The 19179-nt window shown below is 28.9% G+C and overlaps 1 protein-coding gene across 1 annotated transcript in view; it reads left to right on the top strand.

Annotated features, from left to right (window-relative positions):
• Nucleotides 1-416: 416 nt before the first annotated feature.
• LOC129958187 (glycine receptor subunit alpha-2-like) overlaps nucleotides 417-19179 on the top strand; it is a 59436-nt gene continuing 40673 nt past the window's right edge. The window contains exon 1 of the mRNA XM_056070458.1: nucleotides 417-759. Within this exon, the coding sequence (XP_055926433.1) occupies nucleotides 674-759 (86 nt within the window). The 5' untranslated portion in view covers nucleotides 417-673. The remainder of the gene's footprint in view (nucleotides 760-19179) is intronic.

Below are 19179 nucleotides of genomic sequence, written 5' to 3'. Positions count from 1 at the left end.
CATTTTTTTAATGAAACGAGACTGACTAAAGTTGATCAGTTACTATGTAATTCAAATAAAATAACATAATGCATCAATGGAAAAATTAAACATCTTTTATGACAGGTTTGGAGTAAAATAAATTCAATTCCCATTCAAGAGATGCAAAAGGAAAGAATTTGAAAAAACACTTCATAACTTTCTATTTACATGAGAAAAAACTGAATGAAAATCATTTCACGTCTAATAACTGAGGCATATATAAATACAATTACTTGACATCACAATGCAAAACGTTATGGTAGGAAACAAGGAAGAAGTTGAAAAAGCAAGTGGAGTAAATTATTACCGCAGCTAATTTTAGTAATCAAACTGAATACAACGTTGTGTACAAACCATCTAGTGAGAAAAAAACTTCTTGCGCATAATACCACGAATGGCCTTTCTGCTGAATTAAAAGTCGAGAATTAATCGATAGCGCATTGTACAAAGCAGCTTTACAGGTGTTGGGAAACTTGGAATCAAACCTGAAAGTGGAAACGCAACCAACGCTCTAATCCAATGCTCTGGAATTTGATGGAGAAGAGCCAGCGACACTCCCTTCATGTTTTTACATAGCTTAATTCAACTAAATAACTGATGGCATCTATTTCTCTGTTGTATTCGTCACAAATTTGAAAAAATTTTCAGCAGAATGATGGATTTTAAATTGTGCATTCCAATTATGTGGATTATTAATTCCATCATTTTTGGATTATTAAGTCAAGTTCAAGCCTATGGGTAAATATTGCTTAGTATTTCTGAGACTTTTTATCTTTTGTTTTGATCTTCTAAGTTGAAACAAGTTTGCGTTTAATGTAAATCAGATATAAACCAGTGCTTTATATCATTTCTAATACTTTACTTTTTATACTTCTAAATATAAACTATTTATAAATGTAAATTATAAATTTGACGTTCAGGTAAAGCAATGAAAAAATTATGGAAGCTTTATTTTCTTTTTTTAGCAACAGGTGATACATTTATTTAAAAAATATTTAAATGTAACATTTTTTTGTATCCGAATCTAACCGTCGATTAAAACTTAAATTAACTTTAAATTAACGAAACATCATTTTCAATAAGGCATATTTAAGATTTTCAGTTTATTTAAATGGTGAATTAGCTATTAAATTCTTAGTTTATTAGTGTATGAAAAAGATATTCTATATTTTAAAAGTGCAAAATGAACTTGAATTATAAAATTGCATCTATAGCATTGTTTTTATTAAAAGTTATTTCAACCAGAAAGTTTATTTCTAGAATCATTAAAATGAAATTTCCTTGTACTAATTTTATCAATCGTACTAATATATCAGTTATTAATGCGGTTAAAATGCTAATATTATGATATTTGTTTTTAAAAATATAGAATTAAAATGGTATAAGTTGTGACGCGTTTTAGATGATTTTTCTGGTTTGAAACGAGTATAAGTGTTTTATTAGCGTTACGAGTCTTTTAATAGAACTTTTGATTCGTCCTACTCTTACAAAATAAAAAATAAAAAAAAATTGTGATTCTCAAAAGCTGAATAATCTTAATTTTAGTCGTATAATTTTAACAGAATTTCATTACAATAAGAAAAATCTAAGCTTTCATTAACATTTTTTTTTATTTAGAAATATTCGCTCGGTCATGATTTCGCTACAAGTAGTTAACAGGTGTTTTGTATTATTTATTCAGAACAACTACAACTGTATGGACTAATTGGGACCTAATAATATTTTAATTACCGAATATCCGGATAACTGATGGAAAAAAGTTATTTCAAAGGGGAAAAACGAAATTCTGCTAGTAAAATATTAATTTAATGGCTACAAAGACAATGCTGTTTACGCATTACTTTTGCATGCTTACATTCTGTGTTGACTATCATAGCTTGAACAACATCAGTCAAAGTCAGCTATTCGAGGAGATTTTATTTTCGAATTTCTTTTTCACCTTTTCAAGCGAGTTTGGATTATTCATACTCCATCATAAAATTAATAAAAGTACATTTCAAATATTTTATGTAGCTTTAAAATGTGTGCACTTTTTTGTAAATTTTATCCAAAGAAAAGTTGTCAGGAATACATAAAGACATTTCACAAAAGTTTTAAAGTGTTTCTATTTCTGTATTACATTCGTTACCTAAACATATCAATAAGGTATATAAAAAAGCATCAAGTATATAAATTTCATTATCGATATTTATGAAGACGGTTTTTTTGTTGAAATTGATGAGAAATGCAAATAAATTCAGATCCGGATTTTACTTTTTTCAATATATTTATATATATATTTAATCATCTTTTCATGGTACCTTCAAGAATCAGTTGCAGCAGTCATAACATGTGTATTATATATATTTGAATGAACTTAACAGTATTTTCATTATTATATATAATCACATGGGAGCCATTGAGTAGATAATTTTAACTTCATTTTAATTATAGTTTTTTTTCTTTTACTTATGCGAAATATGCAAATAGAAAATATTGTAATCGTCAAAAAAATTCGAACTCGAGATTTTGATAATTAAATGTTTCAGACCATCCTGGATCCGAAAAACATATTTTTTGGATTTTTCTCTCTGTCGGTCAACCCGTTAACAAGATAACTCAAAAACACATTGATCTACAGAATGAAATTTGGTATGCAGATTTTTCATCAATTTTGCATATTCCTATCAATTTTTTGGACGAAATATGTCTATACGTTTCTTTCATCTATCCATATCCATGTGAACAGAATAACTCCAAAACGCAGATAGGTAAATAAATGAAACGAAGTAGAGATAATTATCATTAAAATTGTATGTCTGTATCAAATTTTAAAATCAATCCTTCAGAGTGTTGACCTTATCTGTGAGTATGTGAGTATGTGAGCAAGAATTTTAAAAATACAAAAGATAAATAGACAACTGAAATTTGGTATGTAATTTTGTCACTAACATTGTATATTTTTCAAATTTTCGGCTCATTCACTGGTACAGTAGACACCCAAAACCCACACTCAATTTTATTCACTATTTTATAACGCAACGTGCCATAATCGAAGGGGGGGGGGAACTTTCGCTGGTTTCTTTAAACAATCCACTGCTTTGGGTGTATCAAATGAAATTGGAAGAAACTGAAGAGCTTCTGGATGGAAAACTGATTTTGATAGAAGTAAAATTGCTTTAAACTATTCAAATACGCAAGTATAAATTCGTAACTCGTATGAGATCAATCACCACATATTCATCCTTGCATCGCAGTAGTGTGGAAGAGGTGCACCCTTGTTCCAGATCATCGTTCTAGATTACTAGGTTCGTCACAAAACAGCATTCCTGCAACTTGAAAATAAGATATTATTCTAATTAAATGAATTAATTAGCTCTTTTTCTGTAGTCATCATTTAATGAAATTTCATTAAATGATGAGTATTCATCATTTAATGAATAAATGATTTCATTAAATGATTAGTATTTTTCTGGATGTTTTTAATAAATTATATTTTAATTGAAATAAGCGGAAATGAACATACACTCTAGAAAATATATAAATACGACATAAATTTCCTTTCGAGGCAAGGAGCATATTATATTCTTCAAAAGAATAAGATTTGTTGGAATGAAACTGTAATCATGTCAGCATGCCATTTTTTCTTTAAAAATTACACCGTTTGTTGCATTTAATTATTTGAGAACAAAATTTTTCTAAGATTAATTAAAAATGTGCAAAATTTACCTTCTTTATAGTATTTTCAGTTAGATTAATTTTCTACTGGTCACTGGTAATAAGGACTAAGAATGCTAAATACTGTTAGTGTCAAAGTCAGAAATATAAGGAAATAGTTACTTACTGTTACTTATATCGATCTGTGACTTATATCGATTACTAAGTTTAATCTTCTAATTTATAAGTCTATGAATTAATATGAATATGAATAACCCATGCTGTTGCTGAAGTACGTTAATTTTGTCCTTAATGACAGACATTTTTTACGAAACCGATAGTTTTTTACTAAGAATACTTTTATTATTTTAAAAAAATTATTGGCAATAATTACTGAAATGGTTTGCAATCTCTAATCGAATTTCCACACATACATATAGATCACCAGTAGGATATCATCAGAAAAAATTTGGCGTATTGTAATATGTGAATTTAAGCAGTTTTATAATTAGATATCCTTTAATAACGTTGCAAGAAATCCGTTAAGATATTCGAATTTTTTTTGCTGGAAAAGTAAATTAAAAAAAAGTAATGGAAAAGTTTTTCTAACACATTTTAGACACAAATAAATCATCATGAATGGATAATTATTGCAAGGTCATAGGCTTTATTGTAAAGAGGATCAAAAATTTCAAAGTAATGGATATAGGATATAAATGAAACAATTCATTTCTGCAAAAGGAAAATACTGTAATCGCCAAAAAATTCGACCTTGAGATTTTGACGAATCTTCATGAGTCCCGAGTCCGAGTCGTGATATCCCGAGTCCAAAAAACACAGTTTTGGAATTACGTATCTCTGTGAATAAGATAACTGGACAATTCTTTCAGCTAAATGAATGATTTTTGGTATATAGACTTAACGCTAAATATTTAGATTGTTATAAAATTTTGAACGAAATCTATAGCCGGCGTCCTGGCATAGGGGTAGCGCATCTTCCTCGTGATCTGAGCGCCTCGAGTTCGAATCCCGGTTCTGGCATGTTTGCTCTTCAACTGTATTCTGTCTGTGAGGTGTGTGAATGTGCCTCCATGTAAAAAGGGGTTGTGCAAGCGAATGTATGTGAGATTCATGAGCTAGATGTCAGACTTCTGCCCTCGGGTGCTCAGGGGTCTCTACCCTCAGAAGCTACCGCACCCCTTTTCCGTGGTAACGCAGACACGATATCATCATCATCAACAACGAAATCTATTGATAGGAAGTCTGTCGGTCCGGCTTTCTGAGTACAAACTAGAAAAAACTTCAAGATCTGAATAGATAAAATATGATACGAAGATTAAGAATCCAAAATAAAGATATCAAATGTGTAGCAAGACCATCAAGGGATCATCTGTTGCTCTACATGCTTATATTCCTAAAAGTGCTGTAACTCAATGACTTAAAAACTGAAACTTTTTATATAACCTTTAGACTACATTTGTAGTTTGATGTCAAACGGACGGAAAAGAGACTTCCAAAGTACACATTCCATTTTCTGATACTTGTGTATTCAATGCATCCCAGCGATTAATCGGAAAAAAATGTCCTGTTAATAGGCTCTTTCTTGACTGTAGTTACCAATGGCAAGCTATCAATAAATATATAATTTTTTTTACCTATACTGCAAAGCATGCAACTCACCTTTGCGAGATTCTTAAAATAAAAATCTGAGCACTTGTAACGTTTACAGCCTTACTTAAGATCTATACTTTTATTCGAAAATAAAAAAAAGAGAATAACACCATTATTAGTAAGTATGTGAGAAAGTTTTTGGGAAACCATTTCAATAAATACTGTAAAACTTAATCAGAGAAAGTAATCATTCCCCAACATTTTTGCATTTCTATAAAAAATAGCCCATTTTTATGTTTAACACCGTAGTATAGTAAAGAGAAATAAATGCAGATTTTGAAACTCTCCTCATGAACCAATTAGGAAAAAAAAAAAATTTGATACATATAAACACTTTTGGTGTCAAGTAACCATGCCAAATTTCATTTATCGTTCTTGTGGTGTTTTTGAATTCTTGTATTCGCTTATTCACAGAGAGAAAAACGTGTAGGTAGTCTATAACTTTTCAAAATTAGACACAAATCTGCAATTTTAATGTAAAGTTTACATACTAAAATCCATACATCTAGCTTGGTGATTCCTTGTATAAATACGTTCATATATGCACGAATAGACAAATTAACAGCAAAAACAAGACACATTTCCTTTAAAAGTTGACATATTTTTATTACTCTATTAATATATGTATGTGGTAAGTTTTATACATTTAACTAGAAGTTCTTTAATTTAATATGAAGACATGCACTTGAATGGACAGATTATCTATGCAGATCAATATTGTCTGCAGTTAGCTTTTAACTAAGGTTTGATAAAAACCTATAATTTTGTTGTGAAAGGCTCATATTTAGATTGTTGCTTTTTTGGATTAGCAAATTCACAGATAGCTCTAAGGGATGCTTTTTTTTTGTCATAGGTACTTCTAAAACGTGGTGATTCATTAAACTCGTTTTCTTGATGACCCCTCAGGGGCTCACCTTCTTTAGGTGGGTACGGGTGCCAAAATTCCAAGGTACCCAGGGATATTTACTCCCTTTATGTTTACTCTCCACTGAGCCTTCTACTGTCTCCTTTTTTCTTCTCATCTGTGTTCTATATTTTAACCCTACTTATGGTGCAGTATGGCCATATATGGCTTTTGCGTCAATAAACACCACCAAACCAAACCCTTTCTTGACGGTAACAATATTTCCTTTGTTAAATAAATTAGCCAGTACTCTTTCATTTCATCAATGCCTAATTTCCAATGCCATTCCGCTTTGTGTCAGTATTGAAAACCAATTTCGATATGTTGGGTGTAATTTATTCAAGTTGCAACCGTGTTCTATATTTATTTTTATTTAATAGCTTGATTCAAAATCCAATTTCGCACAGCTATGATGTATTGAAGGAGATTAACACTTTTGGAAAAATTCTTGGAAAAGTCCCCTGCTCGTTTTATTAATAATACTAAAAGTGCATATAGCCAGTGTTGTCGCTACCATAAGTGCTGATTTAAGAAGGTGTGAAGAACGGAACAAATATATATAATAAAGATGAAAACTAAATGTTAAAAGGAGAGATATTTTGCATTCATTTTAAATATTTTTTAAAATCTTTTTTTTTTTGTAAAAATTGTATTATCAAATATTATACAATACACAGTTATTAGTATAAGAGCCAAACAATGAGAATCCCTGCTTTAGAATAAAACAGAGAAACTCTTCTGAATAATTAGATAAATGAAAATAATTTTTTCTAATTCTTGAACTACTTTTAATTTTGACTCGGAAGAATTCGAAATATCTAAATAAAGGCCAACATATATTGGAACTTAAACTGACTTTTCAAGAACTCATGCATTAAAAAGAAATAATATATCAAAATAGGAAATGAAAATCAAAGCAGACTCTTGCTGCATTAACTGAAAGGATAAACTTGATTTTCTACCCAACTTTAAGAAGGTTTTTTTCTGTTTTACATTTGGTAAATGATGTCTGGAACTGTCAAGTCTAAGAATGACTTGGTATCTTTCCACTCTATTTTCCTTTAATAATGAGACACCTAGACAAGAACATCTCTCATCGGTTCATTTTGTTTATAACAGAGTGTCTTTTTGGATTTGTCCCAGGGAAAGAGCTTCCACTTCATCCTTCCAAATGCAGAGTATTATCTTAACCTTACTTAAGCCGAGTCGGACTATTGTTTGGCTGCGCATCAAATGATTTTCCCTTCATTGTTATGAATATTATTTTTTTAAAAACGTGGGCGAGCTATGATGATTGAAATGATAATTTTAAATATTTTTACAGCTTCTTTACAAAAATTGTTTCAAAGTTTTCAATTCTAAACGATTTTTGAAATAAAAAATTTGAAATTTGACTATTTTGGCTAAAAAAGAAAAAGAACTACTGTCTAACATTCCGTCTATCGAATACTTGGCCGTCTATGCAAATTTTACTTTTTAAAACTAGTCAAACCGTGAGGATGCAAATGATTTATCAATGAGCAATAAATGTTTGCAGCTTATCACTATTTTTATATTTGATTTTTCAAAGTCTTAAACAACGGGAGAAATTATTTTAATTATTCAAAACATTCATCTTCTAAACTATTTTTAAAAATATTCAACAATTTCCGAAATTTTTACTAAATGAGCTAGTGAGAAAATATATTACTGTCTGAAATTGTGCCTATTGAGTTTCTGGCATGGTTATAAATTTTATTTTTTGAAAAGTAGTCAAACCACAATAATGTGAAGGATTTATCAGTGAGCAGTAAATTTTCTGCTCATTATTCTGATTTTTAATTTCTTAAGCATAGAGCAACACGAAACTGTATTTTAATCAATTTTCAAAACTTTCAGTTTCTAAATTTTTCTTAAAATTTAAAACAAATTTCGAAATGTTGATTAAATTAGCGAATGAGAAAAAGGAGTACCGTCTGGAGTTGTGTCAACTGACTATTTGGAAATTGTTACAAATATTTGTTCTTAAAAGAGTGATCAAACCTCGCTGATGTAAATAATTTGTCAGTAAGCAATTGTTTTTTACAACTGATCACTATATTGATAATTCGGTTTTTATGGCTAGAACGACTCTCGAAAGTACATTTTAAGTTTTCGAAAGTTTCAGGTTCTAAACTATTATTATAATAAAAAATCTTAAATTTTGATTAAATCAGGTAGTGAAACAAAAGACTATTCTTTGACATCGAGTCTACTGATTTTTGAGCCATTATTACAATTATTCTGTTTTAAAAATTGGTCCGATGACGATGATTCAAATATTAAATTGATAACAGATTATTTCTCAAAGTTTTTCACTATTTTAATGACTAGATTTGATATACAAGGCAACTTTAAGTGCGATCTTAATTTTCAAACTTTTAACTTCTGGAAAATTTTTGAACTTAGCTTAATAAATATGGAAAAATAAATATTGATGTTCAAGCACTGAATCTGATTTTTTAGTCATTTTTACAAATATTGCTTTAAAACGTTTTCAGTAGTTTTATTAATGAAGATAATTTCTTATAACTTAGTACACTGTTTATCAGTTTATTTTCTCTTTTTGATATTTAAAAAAATGAAAAATAATCTTTTTATTTAAAAATTTTTTCTTAGTTTCGTGATATTTGCTCGTTTTTATTGCCTTCATGGATCAAAATATAGTTAATAAAAATGATAGGAAAAGAAGTTTATTTTTAATTATCTTTTTATATTAATTTTTTATTCTAAATATTTTTCAAAAGCTAAAAATTTTAAAAACGTAAAGGAACTTTTCAAATTTCTCTGATTATCAAAATCAGGGAAATCTCCCTTGAGCATTTCCACAGCCTGATCTAATTTATTTTGCGTTCAGGCTAGTTATTATTAAAGAACGGGCTTGCTTTTTAGAAAAGTGTCTCAGTTAATCTATTTGGTTCAAAATTTGGTATTGATCTATAATTTGGACATAAAGTTAATTTAAAATTCATTCATCTAGCTCCTGACATTTTAAAATTATTGTAGTCATATACACACGCCGGATAGTTAATAGGTGACGCATTTAGACTAACCTCTGATAAACGCCTAAAATTCTGGGGTAAAAGCATATGTTAAATTTCATTAATTTATCTGAGGGGGTTCGTCTTTGTTTTTCTTCCATTGATAAATCTTTTTATCTTTGAGTACCTCCTACTATATATCTTAACTCTCCTATCACCACTTCGAGTAAAGTAATATTATTAATAATGCAAAGATAATTATGAGTCAACCGAGTTGAATTGAAAACATTTGTAGGATTTCTTTTTGATTTTTTGAAAGCAGAGCCCGCACAGCGCTGTCCGTGACACGATGAATATCAGAAAAATCAAAACCACAATAACATAAAGAAAATGAAGTAAAAAAAAATCATAATATTGATTTTACAACTTTATTTTTGTTAGTGACGATGCTATCCCTTGGGAGCGCCAGACAATAGAAATTGAAAGAAATAACTAAAAATAAAGGTCCCTAAAAAAAGAAAAATAGACAATAAATTTAGAAAACGTACCTCAAAAGATATCATTAGAATTTAATTAAATAAAAATAACTTTTATGATTTTTTTTATTTCCTAATTTGGCTCTTTGGAGTAATAAGAAATTTATTTAATTAAACTGAAAAAATCAATGAAAAGGGGTATTTTGACCGTTCTTGTTTTAAATTCCAGGGGAATCTTCTAGTCTCAAAAAGTTAGAAACAGATAACAGAATTATGTCTGATATAAGAATTTTAGTTTAAATTCTTAAATTTTTCTTCAAATTTTAATAAATTATATCAGAGGTGAAAATCAAATTTCTTTAGAAACACAATTGTTTGTTAATTTCGATGATACATTGAATTTCTTACTTCTTTCATTCGAACATAAAATAGTAAACAAAAAACATCTACATTAAAATCTTAAATTCGGATTTCGTATGCATTACGACTATTCGCATACGACTACGCAGTTATTATTACGACTACCTGTGGCTGAAATGCGTTAATGTTGTCTTTATATTGTAGATAGACACACAAACATGTCCTTTTATAAGAATAAATTGTACTTTTTATAACAGTGTTAATTCGAATGAAACTAACACTGAAATATTTTCACATTAGCTAATGATGAAAGCAACAATAGCTCATTGTGATGATTAACTATTCAAATGGAAAACAATCCATTTTAATGCAATCCTTGGACCTTTTCCAGACCGGTTAGTTTTATAAAATTAGATTCAGATGAAGCTAGATGTAATTTCATGCCTGCAGTTACATCGAATTTACTCCGATATTTGTTATTAATATATGCATAAGACGAGTATGTCCTTTCTGTAAATTCTGTGTTCGTGAAAGGTATTAAATATTTTATTGCTTTAGAAATGAATTTTTCGTTCTCTTCCTTCATCCAATATGCTTACGAAATTGAATAATTTTAGCTAGGAAACAAGATTACATGTAACTTTTTTTATACTTTCTCATAAGTATTGTATTCTCATATTTCTCATAAGTAGCAATTGATGTAATCGTCAAAAAAAAAAAAAATTCAACTTCGAGATTTTAATGAATTTTCACGTTTTTGACTTCCTTGAGTTCTGAAAAAACGTTTTTGAAAACATACCAATGCCTGTGAACACGAAATTTCAAAAACTTTTTGAATTAGATTGATAAAATTTGGCATATGGTCTTCAAAATAAATTTTGAACCAAATTTTGGAAGACAAGTGCAAGTTTGTCTGTACAAGTGTAAAGGGAAAAGATAACTACAAAATAAAATGCACTTGATGGTTAAAATTTAATACTCAGTTTTAGTATCTAAAGTGTTGATCTGAATCAAATTTTGAACCACAATAGTCTATGGGTTGATCGTCAGTTGGTCTGTGTATCCGCATGCATATAAACAAATGAACTGAAAAACGAAATGATTTCGATAAATGAAATTTGGTATATAATCTTGTTGCTGAAATTGTAGTTCTATGTCAATTTCGAGATCTTGCCCCAAAACCACAATTTTGATGCTGGGAAAGGCAATAAAAACCTTATTATAGCATATGTTAGATAGTTTCGAGCAGACCATTTCTGCCGGTTTTTCTTTAATCCCTTATATTTCGTGTCTTCCGCAATTAGTAATTTTATGTTTGCGCATCTATCCTTAAATGGTAAGCCGCGCATTCTAATGCCCACTTGTATCCTTATCACAAACGATGTGCTTCGTGCACGGTATTGGGGTGGTAACTCCGCACCTTAATGTATCAAGTGGTGGAAACTTCTTATCTATTTCATTACGTTCTTGAGTTATAATGTGCATGTGAACACAGTCGGTCTGGCTTATTTTGCATTGATTTTGTCCAAAAATTGAAAGTCATGTGAAAATCAGACAACAACTTCCCTCCTTTTAGCTCATTGAGTTCTTACGTATGCAAGGAAAAAAAAAAGCGAATTGAACAATATGTTGTTTAAAAAATTAAGGAAATGTAAAATTAAATTGAAGATTTCACTGAATGAAAACCAAAAAAAGTGAACTTTTCTCTTAAGTATTATAGTATTCCGTTCAAAATGCGCTAAATACTTTTCAATATTCACCAAATATAAATGAGTTTTGCTATTTCCCACAAAACAACTGAAAAGTTTCATGTGACCTACTAATTATAGAAACTAATTAGAACTTGTTTCAGTCAGTTCAAATACATATATTTAAATCGTGATTACAGGCATTTAAATTTTTCTGCCGGGGAAATCCAAGTCATGAGGACTTTATCATAATAATTCACTGGCTGATAAGTTCCTCTTGGTATCAAATTATCTGTCAAAATACAACATTTCGGAACTTTTACAACCAACTTATTACCTTAATCTCGCCCTATACGATTTTTACCTTGGATAAGAAATTTGCTTGGAGGGCAACGGCTCTTAAGTTTTGAAGAAGTGCATCGTCTTAGGTGCTGGAGAAAGTAACATGAGAGAGCTTCTAATATACCTTCACATCTTTATATGAAAGAAGGCAAAATGCATAGTTGAACTCTGAAATTATGTTCGTCTAGTTTATATCAACTATTTTTCCATAATTGTTATTAATTTATTTTTCTAAAAATATGTCGATGCGAATGATTTTTTGAAGCGACGACACGAGAATGAATTTTCTATCATGTCTATGTCTAAAGCAATTTAAATTAAAATAAATTATTGGAAAGCTATAAATCATTATATATCACTTCTACATTGATAGTTTTGTTTATCTTTAATAACTCTACCAACTAGAAAAAGAGCTTTTTTTAATTTTTGAAACTTTAACTTCAAAACAATAATTAGAAACTAAAATTTCTGAAACTGAGTATCTAAAAATTAATTAGCAATGAAGGAAAATGTTCTGAAGTAAAGTAAATTTTTGCACCCTAAAAAAATTTACAGTGAGAATCGACAATAAAACCTTAAAAATATTAATTCCTAAGTTTTTCGAACAAAACTTGAATGTTGAATCAGTTCGTGTCACTAGTGCCAACATGTGAAATGCGCAATGTGCCATGCGCCTTTAGCAAACTATAAAAACTATAAAAGAAGTTGACATTATAACGACAATGTGCAGTTAGGTGTTAGATAAAATGGTGCAGCTACATTTGTCATTTGATTCTGATAAAATTTTAATTGATTTCACTGTATTTCTTTCGATTTTGCAAAAATGTTTCAAAAGTAATAAACAAATTAGTGCGGTTATTTTAATCAAATATTTCATTATGACTTTTCCCACTAATTATCTCACTAAATGAGGGTCTTTTAAAGAGTGAAATTTCAGCAGCTATTCTGAAACTGATTACGGTGGCATTGATTGGGACCACATTTGATCTAGACGGATATTCGGTGGATTAACGAAAAAATATTTATTTCTTAAGGGGAAAAAGCAGAATTTGTGACTAATATAATACTAAAAGAATAATATTGCTTACGTTTTGCACACAGGCATATAGTTTTAACCCTTTTACTACTAACTTGGTCCAATCAGCCGTGCAAATTTTATACTGGCTTGCTACTTCAAACTACTACTCACTTCTGTTTCAAATGATGGCTGAAGGATATAAAACGAGGACATCCTTAGTGATAACTAATTTTATATATTGCATTCTTTGTTTGACACCGAAATCAGTCCGTTAATCTAGAATTTGCATGACCGGCTGGGCGGAGACAGTAGTGAAAGGGTTAAAATATAAGAGCTTGAATATAAAGCCCGTGGCTTCCTTATCTTGAAACGTTTTTATTCAGTAAGATTCTGTTTTCTGTTTTTTTCTTCAACGTGAACCGAATGATCAGCGTTCGAATAAGGGAATTTCGCGATAACAACAGAATTTTATTTCTCAACTTAAAAATATTTTTAGTAAGTCAACTGATAATCAATAGTTTATGACAGTTATCCTCATTTAAATAATTCACCACAATTTTCCAATTAGGTATCTCACTAAGTAGGCCATGTTTTAGGGATGAAATTACTGGGACTATAATCCGGAAATTGCTACAGTAGCACAATTTGTTTCCTGACTGCACGCAATGTCAGGCGACCAGCATATTCCTCAGAAAAATGGTAATAGTTAAATAGTAAATAATTAACTAATAACCATTAATTTTCGCGAAAAGAGACCGTTGCTTTAAATATCGTTTCAATTATTAAATCTGTTTCATTCATTTAATATGGACTATGCGGAACAACATCTATTTTATTGATATTCATACTTATTTCATACTTTGAAACTTCTGTTGCATTTCTTGTTATGAAGTCGTTTTCATTAGTATATGATTTTGATTTAGCACTGCATTTCTCATATTCATTTCAATGTGAAATAATAAGTTGCATTAAAATTTTTTTTAATGCAGATCTTTTCCTACCAACTATTTGACTATTTCTCGTTTCAATTTATTTTTTGTTATATAAAATTTTACAGAATTTTAAAAGCAGTATTTAAAAAAATCATTATAATCGGTGTCATTAGTATGGATACAAAATCTTATTAAACTATTAAATGATAATAAAGTTCTAAAATACGAAAATAGGGTTTAGGCACTGTCTTGTAGTTTCTGCAAAAAGAAAAAGAAAAAAAAAATAATAAAGTTTGACCCCTATTAAAAGGGCAGTTTATATTTCTGTTCGTTTTAATTAATCATTTTAAAACACCCATATCTATCGAATAATGAGAAGCATATTTTATTTGTACGCATTAAGTGACAATTCAAGAAAGTGGATATATATATATATATATATATATATATATATATATATATATATATATATATATATATATATATATATATATAATTTATTACATAATTCGGTTGTGTTTCACGCTCTCTAATTATCGTTAATCATTGTCCATTTATTTAAAAATGATATTGGAAAACCTATATATCGCGGAAAAATTGCATTTTATTTTTAAAAAAACCTATTATAAAATTAATAGAAATAGAAAGTATGCATTTAAAGCATTCAAGAAAGTTTATGACGTTTCAAGTTCTATAATTATTATTTTGTCTATTTATTTAAAAAGTTTAGCTAAAAAATTTGTTAGTCTCGTTTATTAGTCTTCATTAAGTCTCGTCTCGCATTATAAGTCCAATAGTGGTACCAAAATCTTAATTAATATTAAATATTTATCATTTTTTCAAATAACGTTTCACAATGTCGTTTTGGTGTAGTGTCTTGAATGACATGCTTGAAAAGATTCACTATGTTATATTTGAAAACTAAAATTAGAAAACGTAAGTGACTAAAGTGAAAATAGTGTTCATACTACCAGCAGGAATGTTCACAATAAGTCCTTTTTTATGCGATATTTCGAAAGTATTTTTTACTGAGGGAACTACTAGGCACTTTTCTCGCTTACCATATTTTAAAACAATGTTTATTTGACACTTAAATGTTTAAAACCATGCTTGAATATTTTGGCACTAGAATAGTTTACTACTTTTAATCTATATTATTCAACAAGATTATTTTGAAAACGTTTTTAATTTCGGTCCTTTTTTTTTTTAACGAATACAATTAGAACTGCATGGCATTTTCAATCAAACAGAAACACGAAATTTGCTTGAATATAAATACACCGTTTAAATGTGTTCATTTTCAAGAGAATTGTTTTGCAAGTTATAAGATACCAGAAATTAACATATGCCATTGGATTTTTAGCAAAGAAAAAGTGATTTTTTATCAAGTGTTTAGTTGAGTTGATAGAGAAAATCTTTAAAAAAATTTCATACCCAGGAAGCAAGCCTGTTGTACACTATTGTGCCCTATTATATTATTAAATATTCAACAATATTATACAAAATTCCAAGTATTGTTTAATATCATACAATATATGTGTTCTGCTAAGGTATTATTAGTATATTAGATATCAATAAAGACCACAGTTTTAAAGAACTTAGATGAAGTGTGATTAAGAAGTATCGGGACTGGTGCGCTATCATCAAAAGTGCCTAGTGAGGATGTTCAGTAAATATTGACCTTGAATCTTATCACGCAATTGCTGAAAATTACGAGGTCTAGATCCGCTGGTTCTATTTCGCACAGTTTTGAAAAATGTGCATTCTGTGTTGTCACCGCATTTGTTATGGAAGGGAATATTGGTCTGAGAGTCTGAATCATATTTTGTTTGAGATCATATTTTGTGATCAATACTTACTGTACTCACTTCATATGTTTATTTTTGAAGTTAGGACATTAATTCCGATACTTCTTGATTACACTTGGTATTGGAAATTAAAATTTTATTTTCTGTAATCTTTTTATGCAAAACATTTGCTTTTGGAAATTAAAAATAAAAGAAAAACTTCAACACAAATCAGTCGTTGGATAATTAGCGATAATTTTTTTCTATTATTGATGCATAGACTTAAATAAGCAACTTCTACGAATGATGAATTTGTTAATATGTACCACATACTTTCAATCAACAGAAGAATTCTATTTAAAAAAGATGGTTATTTTTTAATTTATGATTCAATTTTGAGTGCTCTCCAACGATTTTAAGGTTTATTCTCACTAACAAATTACCGAATTATCATTTTTAGCAAATATAAAATTCAATAATTTCTTTACAGAAATGAGCATAGATTCCCTCCCTTTTTTTTTGTATTTTTTGCTTGAGTGATCAGGAAATTTCAGACAGGAAAACATTACCAGATTATTTAAATTTTATATTTATGTTTTCAATATTGTATTAATTTTTTTTTTAAAAATCAGAGTCTGTAATCCAAAGAAACTTTCCCGAATATTTTTTGATACATGTGCTTGAGTATTATTAATCGTATGCCAATGGTGAGAATAGTTAAGAAAGAACCTTTTAGAGTGCAATCTTTGATTACTTTTGGCGATTAATATTGCTTGGATGCGGGTAATACATAAGTACAAAAAAAAAACGGATATGCATTTTTTAGAGCGATTAAAACCAAAATTTGGCATAGAGCTACAATTGCAAACACAAGATCAAATATCAAATTTTATATGTCATTGAATTTTTGAATTACCGCATTTACATGCTTACGAAAGTATAGACCGATAGATGGTCAACACCTTGTTGGATTTGATTTCAAATTTTATACCTATTTTATACACTTAAGATGTTAAAACTTTTGTCAAATTTTATCTATCTAGCTCTCTAGAAACGAAGAATGTGTATGAATGTGTTATCAGGTTAATTTACTTTCGGATAGCCTGACAGATAAATCGATTTCCACTGAATGAATTTTTTTTGTTCAAAATTGTATAGAAATCTACAATTTTAGAATAGAGAAATAGACCAAATTTCATACGTCCTTTTCAAACCTTTTTGAGTTATTGTTTTCACAGACAGAAATCATTCCAAAAACGTATTTTCGGATTCAAGGATGTCTGAAACGTGGAGATTCGTCAAAATCTAGAGTTCGAATTTTTTGACGATTACAATGCTTTTTTTTTTTTTTTTTTTTTTTTGCATACTTTGGATACGAGAAAGTAAAATAGGAAAAAAAATGGGAGAGTTTATTTTAATTGCCATTATGAGTGACTCTCTTATTAAGATTATCATTCTTACTTGCAAATATTAGATGTTATGTTTTACTCTTTGTGTTGAATATTTCATTCTTTTTTTAAAAAAAACTTCTTCCTTTATTTTTTAAATGGATATAAAAAAATATAGGATGTTTCTCTTCTCTAGAATATATATATATATATATATATATATATATATATATATATATATATATATATATGTGTGTGTGTGTGTGTGTGTGTGTGTGTGTGTGTGTGTGTGTGTGTGTGTGTGTGTGTGTGTAATGATATTTTAATTCTAATTTCAAGTTAATTAATTTCCAAGATTTTATCTTAATTTAGCCCATAGTAACTTCACTCTAAAAATATTCTCTTATTTCGTGATCCAATTCCACTTTCGGTTTAATTAATTCCTTTGTAAAACTAATGCGCCATCAGTACTACGTATCAAGTGAAAGTAATACTTCCGTTGCCTTTGTCAAAGGTCAACATATGTATTCCATCAGCACGTGGCCGGAAATCCTATGTTATATAAGACTAGTGATCATTTGTTTCACGCTCTTCTTGACTTCTGCTTTTGTGCCGAAATGTGGCGGACGTGCCTTGTCCGCGTCTCTATTTGTAAATAATTATGATTTCATGAAATGGATATTAAAATTAATTTAAAAATATAACACGTCTCTTCAACGGCTTCGAACCTGCATTCTGTTTCAAGCAAAATAATGTTACATATTATTTGACCTATGACAAGGGCAACGGAAGTATCACTTTCATTTGATACGTAATACTGATGGCGCATTAGCTTTACAGAGGAATTAATTAAACCGAAAGTGGAATTGCATCACGAAATAAGAGAATATTTTTATAATGAAGTTACTAAGGGCTAAATTAAGATAAAATCTTGGAAATTAATTAACTTCAAATTAGAATTAAAATATCAATATATATATATATATATATATATATATATATATAACTTCTGCTGAAATTTGTCTCTTTTTTTAATATAAATGTTGGACAGATTTGGTTTACATTTTTTTAAATATCTGCATTTTAGATGTAAATCTATGTATATATCTATATCTATATCTTATATATCTATATATATCTTATCGACCTAGCTCTTTGCGTTTCTAGTTATTGTAATCACTGATACACGGACATCCAGGTAGACTTCCGCAGAATGAATTTCTTACAGCATTTGATAGAAATCTAAATTATATAATTATATAAAATCTTGGTTATAATTCCATGTACCAAGTTTTAGCCATCAAGCTCAAAGCTTTTTTGGGTCATCGTGTTCACAGACTTACTGACAGATAGACAGACAATTATAATGCCCCAAATGTGTTTTACGGCTTCAGGGAGATCTGAAACATGGAGATTCGTCAAAATCTCGCGTTTTAATTTTTTGACAATTACAATGCATGCTCTATAAGAGAAAATAGAAAACTAAAATCAATTTCTGAAGTTCAAATTAAAATTGAGTTTCCCTTTTAATCAGTTAAACATTTATTTTACTTCACATGATCTTCATTTAAAATTTTTTTGACTTCTTGATTGATAAGGGACCGTATATTATTTCCTTCCTTGATTTTTCATAAATTTGGATGTAAATTGTTTGAATATCTTTTCTGTATTCTGATATAGGAAACTTTGAAAATTCCATTTTTCGTGTGAAAAAAAAGCTAAATAAATTAATAATGCTCTTCCTTTCTTTCTTAAAGTGAAATGAATTTTGAAAATAGTACAACTTAAATAAAGCTTGAATGGAAATTTAGAATTTTGAAAGGATGATTTGCCATCATCGTAGTAAAAATAAGAATCATTTTGAAGGGAAACGTGATATTTGAAAAAAATCAACGAAGCCTTGGTAAACAAATATATGAAACTTGATTAATTAAATTAAATTAATCAATGAAACGTA

The sequence above is a fragment of the Argiope bruennichi genome, chromosome X1 (genome assembly GCF_947563725.1).
Source record: "Argiope bruennichi chromosome X1, qqArgBrue1.1, whole genome shotgun sequence".
NCBI lineage: Eukaryota > Metazoa > Arthropoda > Arachnida > Araneae > Araneidae > Argiope > Argiope bruennichi.
The sequence above is the reverse complement of the archived record's forward strand: the minus strand, read 5'-3'. Positions and strand labels throughout refer to the sequence as shown.